The 14,500-nt window shown below is 36.3% G+C and overlaps 1 protein-coding gene across 2 annotated transcripts in view; it reads left to right on the top strand.

Moving 5' to 3' along the window:
• SPTLC1 (serine palmitoyltransferase long chain base subunit 1) overlaps positions 1–14,500 on the top strand; it is a 101,761-nt gene that overhangs the window by 61,024 nt on the left and 26,237 nt on the right. For both annotated transcript variants that reach the window (XM_043975923.1, XM_043975924.1), the window contains 3 exons: positions 6,534–6,629; positions 9,910–10,006; positions 12,687–12,741. In XM_043975923.1, coding sequence (XP_043831858.1) covers positions 6,534–6,629; positions 9,910–10,006; positions 12,687–12,741 — 248 coding nt within the window. The remainder of the gene's footprint in view (positions 1–6,533; positions 6,630–9,909; positions 10,007–12,686; positions 12,742–14,500) is intronic.

The raw sequence follows: 14,500 nt of genomic DNA on the forward strand, positions 1-14,500 counted from the left end.
CGGGGCAGAGGGTATAGGTACTAGGGCTGATGTGATCTTGTAGAATGAGATTCCTGGGAACATGATGGAAAATGCGAAGGAGTACAACAGGGTGGGAATGAAGAAACAAAAACAGTTCAAGACCCAAGTAACTGGGAGAAATACTTGCTAGTAGAGAAAAACTGTTTAGAAATTAGGTTTTTACCATACCTCATGCCATACATCAAGATAAGCCTTAAGTTGGATACATTGTGCTATATAAGGAACTGGCTTTTGGATATATGGGTAAGGAAAGATTTCGGTATTAGCAATAAAAAGGAAGCTACAAAATTTAATGGATAATTTAAATTAGTATAAAATTTCAGGTTTTTGCACAAACAAATATAATGTAGTAAAAATTAGAAGGGAGGGAGCAGCTAGGTGGCACAGTGGATAAGGCACCAGCCTTGGATTCAGGAGGACCTGAGTTCAAACCCAGCCTCAGACACTTAGTAGCTGTGTGACTCTGGGCAAGTCACTTAACCCCCATTGCCCTGTAAAAAAAAAAAAAAATTAGAAGGGAAAAGTAACTGGAAAAAAAAAATTTGCTACAGATTTCTATGATAAATGTTTCATTTCCCGGATACATTAGGATCTGATTCAAATTTTAAGACTGGAATTCTCCATTAGATGAATGGTCAAGACATGAATATGCAGTTTTTAAGGGATGAAATCCAAGTTATCAGTAACCACATGAAAATGTTTTAAATCACTAGTAAATTAAAAATTCAAATTAAACCAACTTTGAGGCCCTATCTTATATTCTTATATCTGTCTGACTGGCAAAAATGACAAAAGTGGAAAATGCAAAATGTTGGAGGACCTGTGTGAAAATAGGAACACTGACAAAAAAGGGGGGGGGGGGCAGCTAGGTGGCTCAGTGGATAGAGCACCGGCCATGGAGTCAGGAGTACCTGAGTTCAAATCTGGCTTCAGATGATTGACACTTACTAGCTATGTGACCCTGGGCAAGTCACTTAACCCCAATTGCCTCACCAAAAAAACAAACAGACAAAAAAATAAATAAAACCTAAAATAGGAACACTGGCACACTGTTGGTAGAGTTGTGATTTGATCCAGCCATTCTGGAAAGCAAGTTTCAACTATTTCCAGAAATTTATCAAACCTTTGGCCCTGGCATAGCACTTCTAGGCCTATACCTCAAAGAAATAAAAGGAAAAGGACCTATATTTATATTGATCACATCTCTATTCATGGTTGCCAAAAATTGGTAAATGGACAACTAATAAATGAATCATCACATTTGACTAATGGAATATGAGAAGTAATAATAAAAATGAACCATTTCACAGGGAACTGGAAAGACTTTTGTGAACTATTACTGTGAAGTGAAATGAACAGAATGAACAATTTGTGTAATGATAACATTGTAGAGAAAAACAACTTTAAAGCACCTTAATACTGATCAGTGCTAGGAGTCCAAATGAAGAAAATAAAATACTTCCTGACAGAGGATAGACTTCAGATGTAGAAAGAGACACATTTTTGGACATGGCTATATGGGAATTTGCTTTGAACTGTTACATCTATGTATGATGGCTTTTATTTGTTTTGGTTTGTATTTTAATTTGTTTGCTCAATGAGGGACTAGTGGGAGAGACGTTATATTTTTAAATTTTTATTATTTATTTTTAGCACTTTTTTTTTTTTTTGAGTTCCATATTCTTTCCCTCCCTTCAACTCTTCCCCCGCAAACCATTAGGAAAGCAAGCAGTGATACTCATTATATATGTGAACATATTTCCATATTAGCCATGTTGCAGGAAAAAAGGCAAGAAAAAGGAAATGAAAAATAGTATGCTTTAATCTGCACTCTGAGTTCATCAGTGCTCTCTCTGGAGATAGATAGCACTTTTCATCATAAGTCCTTTAGAATTGTCATATATCGTACTGTTGATCAGAGTAGCTAAGACTTTCAAAGTTGGTCGTTTTTACAATATTGATATCATTCTGTATATAATTTTCTTGGCTCTGCTCACTTCACTTTGCATCAGTTCATATAAGATTTTCCACATTTTTCTGAAAGCACCCTGTTCAATCATTTCTTATATCACAATAGTATTCCATCATAGGTAGGGGGTGCATTGACTAAAGTGCTAGATTTGGAGTCAGGAAAATGGGTTCAAATGTGGCCTCAGATACTTACCAACCATATGACCCTGGGCAAGCCACTTAACCCTGTTTGCTTCAGTTTCTTCATCTGTAAAATGAGTTGGAGAAGGAAATGAATGACAAACCATTCCAGTATCTTTTCCAGGAATACCTCAAGTGAAATCACAAAGTTGTCAGACGTGACTGAAAAATAACAACATACATTCCATCACAATCATATACCACAATTTATTCGACCCCTCTTCAATTATGAGCACCTCCTCTATTTCCAATTCTTTGCCACCACAAAAAGAGTTGCTCTAAATATACATAAAGGTTATTCTGCTTTTTTGTTAATCTCAGAATACAGCCCTAGTAGGAGTATTGCTGGGTTAAAGGATACGTACAGTTTTATAGCCCTGTGGGCGAAGTTCCAAATTGTTCTCCAGAATGGTTGCACAGATTTGCTGGTTAATTGAAAAAAGATATTTTTTTCTTTAAAAACGGCTTCCATAAAACATTAAAACAAAGATTCTACCCAACTCTGTGCTTATCATAAACTAGTCTGTTAAAGGCTCTTTTTTATCCTTTATAGGATTATATTCAGTTTTACAGGGTACTATTTCTCGTCATAGGCTTTTATCTTTTATTTTTTAATGCTATATTCGAGGACATTCTCTCCTTTATAGCTGTGATCCTTATGTTACTTGAACTCTTTTTAATTTCTTGCAGTATTTTTTCTTTGATCTGGAAGCTATTTTGTTCATAATACTCCCAGGCATTTTTAATTTGGGGTTTCCATGGGGCAGCTAGATGGCGCAGTGGATAGAGCACCGGCCCTGGAGTCAGGAGTACCTGAGTTCAAATCTGGCCTCAGACACTTAACACTTACTAGCTGTGTGACCCTGGGCAAGTCACTTAACCCCAATTGCCTCACTTTAAAAAAAAAAAAATTGGGGGTTTCCTTTAGCTGACCAGTATTCTATTTTTTTCCTTATTTTCTGATTCTAATAGATCTAGGCAGTTTCCTCTTACTGATTTCTTAAAATATAGTATCCCCTTTTTTTTAATGATCTTCAAGAAGTCTTAATAATTTTACTTCTCTCTCCTTGTCACCAAATCATTTTTTTCTCTAAGACTCTGCTTGATTTGTAAAGTTATTCCTTCTGCATTTATTTATGCTGCTATATGCTTTAGCCTGACATGGTTGGTTAGTTCTTGCTTGGTCCTGTCTGTTTTGTATCCTGGATGCTGCCACCTGTGCTGTCTTATTTGTGGTGGTTAAGACTATGTTCTTATAATCCTGGCTTCTTGCTCAGTCTGTTTATTGATAGCATGGCTCAGGGTTTTGGCCTCAGCCTAGTCTGTCTCCTGATCCTCAGCACAGTCCTCAACCAGGGACATCCTTCCCTATATGTTCTACTAACAGGTCTCAGTTAGATGATGCCAAATGCAGTGGTAGCAGGCCTCCTACATGACCCCCCTATTGGTTATGCTGCCTTGGAGCTATGCTGATCCTGCCTCTTACATAGTGCTGCCTGAGTACTTTACTGGCCCATCTCCTTGTTGTAAGTTCATTATTGTGCTTGCTCTGTTTCCTGCTGTGGTTTTCATGCGGGCCTCCTGAGCGATCTTCTGGCCTTTCTCTTTCTGTAGTTGTCCAGGCACTACAGTACTGTGCCTCATAAGGGGCTAAAATTCTAGCTAAACTATCCAAAATCTAATGAGTGGTCGTCAATAAATTATAAGCTTTAGCAAGAGTATTTAAGAGTTTAAGTATTTATTACAGAGCATTAGGATCAGAGAGAAAGGTAAAAAATCTATTTCTAAGAGACCCTATCATCTGACCCACCATGGTGAGGTCAGGAACCAAAAGAGTCAGAACCCCTCTACCAGCTTCCTACTTCGTGTCCTCCTCCCAGAAATGGGAGGCTCCTCAACTTGATTGGCTGGTAGCCTTGATAGACAGTACCCACGAGCAAATGTCACTTCCTGACATTAAGGACCTTGAGCTTTGCTACAGTAAGTCTCCAGCAGTTGGCGTCATTCCAATCGTTATACTCTGTCTCCCCTGGTTGTTTCTACTTATCATGTCCACAGGCTTTTGGCAGTCCTATGTAGTCCTGAATTGGATAAAGGAGCTTATAAATTGTTTCTCCTTGGTTTTTTTAATCATTATTCCTTCAAATTCACTTTTAGAACTTTGTTATACTGTTTGTAGGAGAGGTGGGCTCCTCTCAGACCTTTCATATTGACATTGGGTATTTAAGCCATGTGGTTCTTCCAATCTCTCTTTCGGGGCAGCTTACATATCACTCCACCTCTTGCAGGAACTTGCATAGCTGCTGTTTCATATACATATTCCCTCTCTGCCTTTGCACCAGTCCACATTTTCAGATTCTCCTCCTTCCTTGCTTCCATCTCTCAGAACCCCCAGTTCCGTATAAGACTCAGCCAAAATGCTGCCATTTCAAGAGGCTTTTCCCTACTGTTACTAATTAATTTTTTCCTCCTTCACACTCCCAATCATTTGTATGTTTTGTGTATATACTGTATTTATTTAGGTGAACATTTCCTATTCTCCTAGTGTAATATGAACTCCCTTTGAGACCAGAGACCATTTTACTTTTGTATATTCTATCCTCAGTGCCTAGTGTATGTATAGTAGTTTCTTAAAATGATTGTTGAGGGGCAGCTAGGTGGCGCAGTGGATAAAGCACCGGCCCTGGATTCAGGAGTACCTGAGTTCAAATCTGGCCTCAGACACTTAACACTTACTAACTGTGTGACCCTGGGCAAGTCACTTAACCCCAATTGCCTTACCGAAAAAAAAAATGATTGTTGAAAAATGACTAATATGGTAAAGTTTTACATAATTATACATGTGTAACCTATTTGTTGTTTACCTCCTCAGGGAGAGAAGAGGGGAGGAAAGGAAAGAGGGATAAAATTTGCAGCTCAAAACTTTAAATAACAATATTTTTTTTTAATTAAAAGAAAAAATGATTGATTTGATTTTTAAAAATTTCTCCCTATTCTTTTTTTCTAGTCTTTGAAATCTTAGTTAAAATTCAGATTGTGTATCATAATATCTAGCCTTTTCTGATTATTATGAACTGTAAAATTGCATGGTAACTTCTTTCAAGGTGCCCGATATTTCTGTTTCAACAGCTTGTTTCTTTTTATTGGTCGCCATTGGTTACAAAGTAGCATTTTGCTTCCTTGGTTCCTCCACTTCTCAAAGGCGACATCATGTAAGCAACTTAAGAATTTATTAGCTGCCCTGCTTTTTTTAAAAGATAAACTTTTTTCTTAAAAAGATTATTGGGGAGGGTAGCCAAGTAGCACAGTGGATAAAGCACTGGCCCTAGATTCAAGAGGACCTGAGTTCAAATCCAGCCTCAGACACTTTGACATTTACTAGCTGTGTGACCCTGGGCAAGTCACTTAACCCACATTGCCCCACAAAAAAAAAACAAAAAACAACCCCTTCCCCCCCAAAAAAAGATTATTGAATGGTTGAAGTTTGCTATCCCTACCATATCATTCCTCCTTGCTAACTTTGTGATCTTCTAAAATCACCAAATCCTTCCTCCGTGCTAGCTTCTTGCAATCATCATATACTTATTGCTTTTTGTTGAGTAGTGATAATATGGTTCTACCATAGTTTCTCATGTTTCTTCATCCATTGTTCCTCAGCCAAATATTTCCTATGTTCCCATTTTCCTACTCAAATCTAATTCCACCAGAGTTTATATCTTTTGGATATACTTGTGTCTCAAGTACCCCTGTTAGTTAATCTGTGCTTTTTGAATTATGTTACCATTTGATTGCCATAGTCTTTTCATTGAAAAACAGCACAGTGTGGGGGCAGCTAGGTAGCACAGTGAAAGCACTGGCCCTGGATTCAGAAGTACCTGAGTTCAAATCCAGCCTCAGACACTTGACTTCCTCTGTAGCAGGCACTTAGCATATGTGGTTTTATCAAATACTTACGCTATCCACAATGTAAATATGAATTGTTGTGGATTAGATCTTACTAATCTCAGTTATAGTTAGAGTGCTTGATGGTTTGTTATTTTCAATTTACTTATAAGCACTTTAGACTTAGTTTAAAATATTTAATATTATTGGCTGCTTGTCTAATTTAATAAAATTGATTAAATTATCTGTTGTTTATTTATATCTAGTCTAGTAATATTGAATAATTGTTTTCCTGGAATTTTATTGGCAAGTTTTAGGACTGTCCTTTTATTAGAATGATATTGTCTAAACATGCAAATGATTAGTACTGAAATTCTTCCCTTTTATATCTGTCTTAATAATGTTGAACAAAAGATCTAAGATATTGTTTAAGTTTTGTTTTTCTCTTTTAAAGAAATGTTCTCTGACTCTTGTTATAGATTGATGACATTGATCTTATCAGTGCTAACATGGAGAATTCCCTAGCTTCTATTGGAGGATTTTGTTGTGGCCGATCTTTTGTAATTGACCACCAGGTATGCTTATTCTTGTGTTCAAAATAATTTTTCTCAGAAAATATAAAATAACTGACATTGTTTGCCTGAAAATTTAAGTTCTTAATGAATTTTATTGTACAGTTTTTATTTTAAAATTTTTCTTGGAATCATGATACTAAGAATGAATTGCTGGAGAAGAATGGTAGTAGAAATTCAGAATTATCTTCCACTACATTAAAATATGAGTTATAGAGGGGCAGCTAGGTGGCGCAATGGATAGAGCACTGGCCCTGGATTCAGGAGGACCTGAGTTCAAATCTGGCCTCAGACACTTAACATTTACTAGCTGTGTGACCCTGGGCAAGTCACTTAGCCCCAATTGCCTCACCAAAAAAAAAAAAAAAGAGTTATAGAATACCTGGATTAAGATCAAAGTAATAGAAGCAGAAGAAAGAAGGAAATTCATAGAATCATTGAAGGATTCTAGATTTAGAGCTTGAAAAGGATCTTAAAGATCATCTGCCTTCCTCTTTTTATATATGAGAAAACTAAACCTTAGAGATAAATGTCAGAGGTGAGTTTAAACCCATATCCATCAGTATGTGTTAGATATTAGGTAGGTATAGCCTGTAACTGTATTTTGGACAGATGCTTCATATTGACAAATTTTGGTTAAGTAAAAGAAATATTTATAAGTAGGCTTTAAAAGGCTCTTGAGAACTTCAGGAATTGCTTTTCTCTTTTTATTCCTGGTGCCTAGCATAGTTGGTTTATAATAACTGTTAAATTTGGGGCAGCTAGGTGGCACAGAGGATGCAGTACTGGCCCTGGAGTCAAAGTCGGCCTCAGACACTTGACACTTAACTAGCTGTGTGACCCTGGGCAAGTCACTTCACCGCAATTGCCTCACACACACCCCTCCCCATGTTAAATTTAATTCAGTATTGTTCAATGTTCAATTGAATAAACATGTTTAAAGTAAAATATAGGAGTATTTTTACGTGTATGCTAGTATAACAATAGGAATTAATAAATAGAAATGAGAAAATCCGTAACAACAAAAGAGAATTAATGTTAAAATACTCCCTTCCCTACTACCTTTGTGACCCTGGGCAAGTCACTTAACCCTCATTGCCCTACAAAACCAAAAACACACAAACAAAAATACTCCCTACCCCGCCATTGTTTTTCCCTAAATGGCAATATGGTTGTGAAGTTGTGAAGTGGAGTCTCAGATGTTCACAAATTTCAAAAAAACTTTAGACTAACCTAGATGATCCTTTGACACAGCAAGTTAAACTGATGTTAATCTACAATCATTTTAACTCATTTTAACTCATAACTATAAAAATGGTTATGGATAATAACTTAACCTTCCTATGACCCCAAGCATTTTCCATTCTTTCTCCTTATCTAAGCATCAAAAATCTTACTGATGCTTTAGCCTTAAATTTCAGCAAGTCTGTTTCTCACTACTCCTATTAGAGGCAACTCTGTGGAATTCTACATTTTAGAAAGGACATTGGGGCAGCTAGGTGGTGCAGTGGATAGAGCACCAACCCTGGAGTCAGGAGTACCTGAGTTCAAATCTGGCCTCAGACACTTAACACTTACTAGCTGTGTGACCCTGAGCAAGTCACTTAACCCCAATTGCCTCACTTTAAAAAAAAAAAAAAAGGACATTGATAGGAAAATAACCAGAATAGGTATGTGGGAAGGGAAGTTTGGTTGAAAGAATTGGGAATATTTAATATAGAGAAGAGAAGACTAAGGAGAGTAAGGGTAGTTGGTAGTGTGGTATATAGTATAAAGATTATTGGATTTAGAGTTAGAAGGGAACTGGGTTTGAATCCCATGTTTTCAGCCTACTATCTTTGTTATCATGGATAAATCATTTAGGAAATCTCAGTTTTATCATCTCTGAAATACTAATAAATTCTAATGAACTCTGTATACTAATAAGTGTAGTATCTATTCTTTGGTTTTTGTGATTGTTGAATGTCTTAAGGCATTTGGTAAGCTTTAAAACACTCTATAAATGTCAGCTCCCCAAAATCCGAAATAGTGGTTTGGTTTGGTTTGGTTTGGTTTGGTTTTGCAGGGCAATGAAGGTTAAGTGACTTGCCCAGCCAGGGTCATACAGATAGTAAGTGTCAAGTGTCTAAGGTCAGATTTGAACTCAGGTCCTCCTGAATCCAGGGCTGGTGCTTTATCCACTGTGCCACCTAGATGCCCCCCGAAATAGTTTTAGTAAAAATTTACTAGGTCAATTGGTAGAGGAGGAAAGCTAGAAGACGACTCCCTCTTCAGGCTTTTTGAAGTTTACATTACAAATGATTTCAAAGAAGACTTATCAGCAGGAATTGCAGGTAGCAGGTAAAGCTATTTTGTAGTGTTTGCTTTGGCAGTTCCCAGGCAAAGTTCATTGAGATGTACTTCAGTAAATAGAGACAATCAAATTTAGGTTGAGATATAAACAGAAACCTTCAAATTTGGGGAACCCAAAACAGAAGCATTGTATATAGACTCAGTACTAGACTTTGGGTGGGATCTTCAGCATTCCCTGTAGCCATCTGGCTTCCTCAGGAGCATCTCTGACCTCTTATAGTAAGCTTTTGGGTTTGACAAAAATCAAACTAGGTTCAAACTTTCTGTATTTAATGGACTGCCATGTGGAAGGAGGGATTAGGTTTATTTTGACTGGGCTTTCAAAGCAGAATTAGTGGCAATAGATAAAAGTTGTTGAGAGGACAATTTTGGATTGATACAAAGAAAAACTTTCTACTATTTGGAACTGTCCAAAAATGGAATGGTATTGGGAAATCATTAATTCCACATCACTGTATCACCCAACAAGTGGGTGACCACTTGTTGAAAAAAGAATGGAGGGGGCAGCTAGGTGGCACAGTGGATAGAGCACCGGCCCTGGATTCAGGAGGATCTTAACAATTACTAGCTGTGTGACCCTAGGCAAGTCACTTAATCCCAGTTGCCTCACAAAAAAAAAAAAAAAAAGAATGGAGAAGGGTTTCTGGCTGAATCCTCCTAGTTCTCTCCCAACTGATATGATTCTATGGTATTACAGGAAATTAGAGCAAAAATCTTCATAAAGCATAATTTAGTAGTTTTAAAGTAAGCAATAGTGTCTAATTTTCAGGTTCCCCAAGCATGGCATAATCCAGAGCTGTTTAAAAAGGCTTGTTGTTTAATACATTAATATGAATAGAGGACAATGGGATTATGGCTGAGTTTTAAGAGAGAATAAAGTGGTGGTATGAAAGAATTTATTTCTCTTTCTTTTGGTTTTATTTCTTCACAGCGACTTTCTGGTCAAGGATATTGCTTTTCAGCCTCTTTACCTCCCTTATTAGCTGCAGCTGCTATTGAGGCCCTCAATATCATGGAAGAGAATCCAGGTATTTGTTTTTTCTGGAAGATTTCAGTAAAAGATCAGAGTTCTTCAGCATTAAATTACTGGTTTGATCTTTTAGAATTCCTCATAGAAAACATCACCTACATTTTTTCCGAAAATTTGGCTTCATATCATAAACCCAAGTGCTTAAAATTTATCCCAAGGAAGAAATCTCTGTTAGATTTCTGTTTTTGTGTATTTGCTTTAGTATTTCTTTCTCACATTCCTACAGCTGCCTCCCTGCACAGTAGCTTAATCTTCCTTCTTGATTTGTATGGGGAAAAGAGGAAAACAGGAGAAAGAAATAACAATTTTTTGTTCAGATGTTTCAGTCCTATGTGAAGGCTACATTGTTCATACTTTTCTGAAAAGTCAGCTTAACTAATGCTTTTTGGTTGGTTTAGCTATATAAAATATTTTCCCTCTCATTTTTCCCCTTCACTCTCAGAGTAAGAAACATCAAATTATTTTTTGACATACCAAAAAGTCCATAGTGTTTCAAAACGTATTTGGACATCTTATATTATTCTCATAAGAAGACTCAGCATTGATAGGACCTATCTAAATTGGTAGTGTTTTCATGTTTTTACCTCATTTATAAATTAGTGGATAATGAGCCTTGAAACAAATATATCTGTACACTCACTGGCTGTGTGACAGTAGGCAAATCACCTAACCTTTCAGTACTATAGTACTGAACTATAGTACTATAGACTCTTGAGACTATAAATTACAGAGAAGATAACCTGTATTAACCTGTATTGGTGCAGGGAATTTCCTTACCTCAGAATTCCTTGTACCAATGATATTTAAAGTTTCATTCTGAGCCCAATTTTTTGTTTAGCAGGTTTTTTTTATCAGCAAAGTATTTGAAACAAGACAATTAACCAATCATCTGTAAAAAAATGTTTCTCTTGTCCCATATTTATATATCTCTGTCCGTACCAGTTCTTGGGCATGATCTTAGGATCTTTTTTTTTTTTAACTTCCATTTTATTTCATATTAGGACATATTTTCTGTCATTCTCCCAAGGCTTCTGGAATGAAATTCTTCCAGATAAAATACTTTTTTCTCCTGTTTTTTTTTCTATTCCCAAGAATGTTTTACAATTTTTAAATTAAATGCTCAAATACTTAAACAAAACGCATTTCAAAGAATTACTTTTCTATATACTTTTTGTTTGTTTGTTTTTTGGAAGTTTTTTTTGTGGGGCTTTGGGGTTTAAGTGACTTGCCCAGGGTCACACAGATAGTAAGTGTCAAGTGTCTGAGGCCGGATTTGAACTCAGTTCCTCCTGAATCCAGGGCCAGTGCTGTATCCACTGTGCCACCTAGCTGCCCCCTCTATATACTTTTTAATTCATTCACTGAATGAATTTTTCATTTTTACTAGAAATTATTCTTTACTTTAGTCAATTTTCCTGAAAGTACTGAGTTTTAATTTTAACCCTTTCAGTTATGAAATAATAAATGATTTACCAGGAAATAAGCTAAGAAACAGGAGTTTGACTATTAACTATAATGATCCCTTTTCAAAATGTGCACAAATGAAATTTGGGGGGGGGGAGGTTGAGGCAATTGGGGTTAAGTGATTTGCCCAGGGTCACACAGCTAGTAAGTGTTAAGTGTCTGAGGCCAGATTTGAACTCAGGTCCTCCTGAATCCAGGGCTGGTGCTCTATCCACTGTGCCACCTAGCTGCTCCCACAAATGAAATTTTTAAAAGTTTCTTACCTGCTGCCACTTCTTATCCTAAATTTCAATATTGCTCTTAATTCAGGGAAATAAACAAAACTGTGTGTGTTTGTGTATATTAGTTTAAAAAATATTGATTTTTATATTTTCTAACCAAATACTGAAGGTTAAATTTTCTTTAAGTGAGTCATCTCAGAAACAGAACATAAAAGTTACTTTCATTTCTACTTGTTTGCCTGATTCAGGTTCTTTTGAAGTCTGGGAATAAGTTCTTGCAAAGCTAGACATTTATTCCTAACCCTCTTATCTAGGTTCACCTGAAAAACCAATCCAGTACAGCAAAACCAGTCCTGCCTTTAAACTTCAGGTTGTGCTCAAAGTTTGTATAACTGAATGAGAAGGAGGTGAATAGTCTGGACCTTTATTTCGAGTAACCCACCTATATTTGTTATTGTTCACTAAATGCAGGGAGGACTTCATTTGCTGCCGTTAGTAGTTTAGAGCCTTTCGCGTCCTTATGTGCTTTTTTCTTTTTTTTTTTTCTTAATAAGCCAAAAATGCAGGGCAGCTAGGTGGCGCAGTGGATAGAGCACTGGCCCTGGAGTCAGGAGTACCTGAGTTCAAATCTGGCCTCAGACACTTGACACTTACTAGCTGTGTGACCCTGGGCAAGTCGCTTAACCCCAATTGCCTCACACAAAAAAAAAAAAGCCAAAAATGCATGTTAGCTTCCAGTAATCATCTTAATATCAACACTTTATTGTATAAAGGTCAATTTTAGTACTCCAAAACATTTAGTACTCCAAAACATCCCTGCTATGTGATATCTGACAAGCTATTAACTGGCTTTTACTTGAAGATTGCCATTGAAGGGAAATCTAGTATGTCTTGAAGCAGTCATTTCATATTTGGAGAACTCTAATAATTTTTTTTACCCAAATAAAATAACATAAGGTTTTGGTTTTCTTTTCTTTTTCTTCCTCTCATTAGATATTTTTCAGGTATTAAGAAAGAAGTGCCAACAAATTCATAAAGCCTTACAAGGGTAAGTTTAATATATAGATGGTACTGAGGATCATATGTAACTTTCATTAGAAAGATGCATACTTTCAGATAACAGTTCTAGTTGCTATCTGTTTTTTGCATTGTTATTTATTCTAATTTCTAAACCTAGTTGTAAAATATTATCAGTGCACCCTAAAACTAAGTGTAAAAAGCTGGTAAGTACGCAAATTTCAAAAATAATAGGGGAAGAGTTTTCATTTTGATTCCGCCATGCTTAGACAGTTTGAAAGAAGAATCTCTAATGAGATGTTTTTAATGTCCATGCCATTAAATAAATAAATGTGACATATTTATTCAATTCCTTTCCTGTTCATATTAGAATATTTCAGAATATTTTCAAGTTAGGTCAGTCAATATGTGTCAAGGATCTACTGTGTGCATAGCAGTAAGGTGGATCTTATAGGAGAAATTAAAAAAAAATACTGAAGAGACTTTATCTACCCTTAAGAAAATTATCTTAAGTTTACCTTTATTCTTAAGTGCTAAATTTCATTTTATTTCCATATTTTCCTTATTGGTTTGGCTCCTTGAATCATAATTTCCAGTTGTTTTGATATATATTGCCAAAAATCATGGAATCTAGGTTACAGAGTATTGCTGTTCGTGTTTTCAAAGTTTACTTCCTAGTGTTGATTTGTGTTTTAATAACATTGTACAATCTGAGTCATTACTACAGATTCTAAAAATTTAACTGTACAAGAAATAATCTATTCTTCATTATTTAAAATTTTTAGAAGTCTAAAAACCACCATTGCAGTGTTTTCATTCATTCATCCATACCTATACTATGTCTAGTATGTACATAAAGGAAGGAGGATACAAAGTATTGTTATTCTTTACTTATTACTATAGGCATTTTTAGTAACTCAATACATAAATCTGTCTTGGTGGCTTCTGGAAAGCAAATGTATGTTTTTCAAATATAGTATACCTCAAATATAGGAGTATTAGATACTGCGCTGGAGTGCAAACTACAAACTACAGAACCCCAGGATGTTATGTCTGGCTGTAGAGTGTTTGCTTTCTGTGAAAATGGAGATGTAGGGGCAGCTAGGTGAAATAGTGGATAAAGCACTGGCCCTGGAGTCAGGAGGACCTGAGGTCAAATCCAGCCTCAGACACTTGACACTTACTAGCTTTGTGACCCTGGGCAAGTCACTTAACCCACATTGCCCCACCAAAAAGAGAGAGAGAGAGAGAGAGAGAGAGAGAGAGAGAGAGAATGGAGACGTCTACCTCTTTGTTCCCTGTTAGACTATTGTCTTTATTCATGGACCTGAAGAGAAATGTAATTAATAAACAACATACATTTAAAGTCTCCAGCTGGCTCCATATGGAGCAAAATTGTGGTTTTATAACCAATGGAAGAGCACAGGTTGCCTTAAACATAGTGGGCTGCAGATACACAGAAGTTCTGGGAAACTCCCCTGAGGCTTCATTAAGGAGAAAGTCAAAAGATGGTCTTAAGAAGCTGTACCAACTTCATGAAACTGGTGCAAATATTTGGCATTATGTGCCAAAATATGTTTGTTGCTCAAGTGTTAGTAATAGCAATTGATCCTATTTCCACAGGATGATCATTCATTTTACCTTGATGCATTGTGTGAAGTCTGTGCCCAGGAATTGATTACTAAGCAAATAAACACCTATGGTACCAAAAATATAAGGAGGCCAAGTACCAAATGTTCACTTTGCTGTAGCCAAATCTCTACCAAAGTTTGGTTTTATTCTAGTCAGTC

This window comes from Dromiciops gliroides, chromosome 1 (genome assembly GCF_019393635.1).
Source record: "Dromiciops gliroides isolate mDroGli1 chromosome 1, mDroGli1.pri, whole genome shotgun sequence".
Taxonomy (NCBI): Eukaryota; Metazoa; Chordata; class Mammalia; order Microbiotheria; family Microbiotheriidae; genus Dromiciops; species Dromiciops gliroides.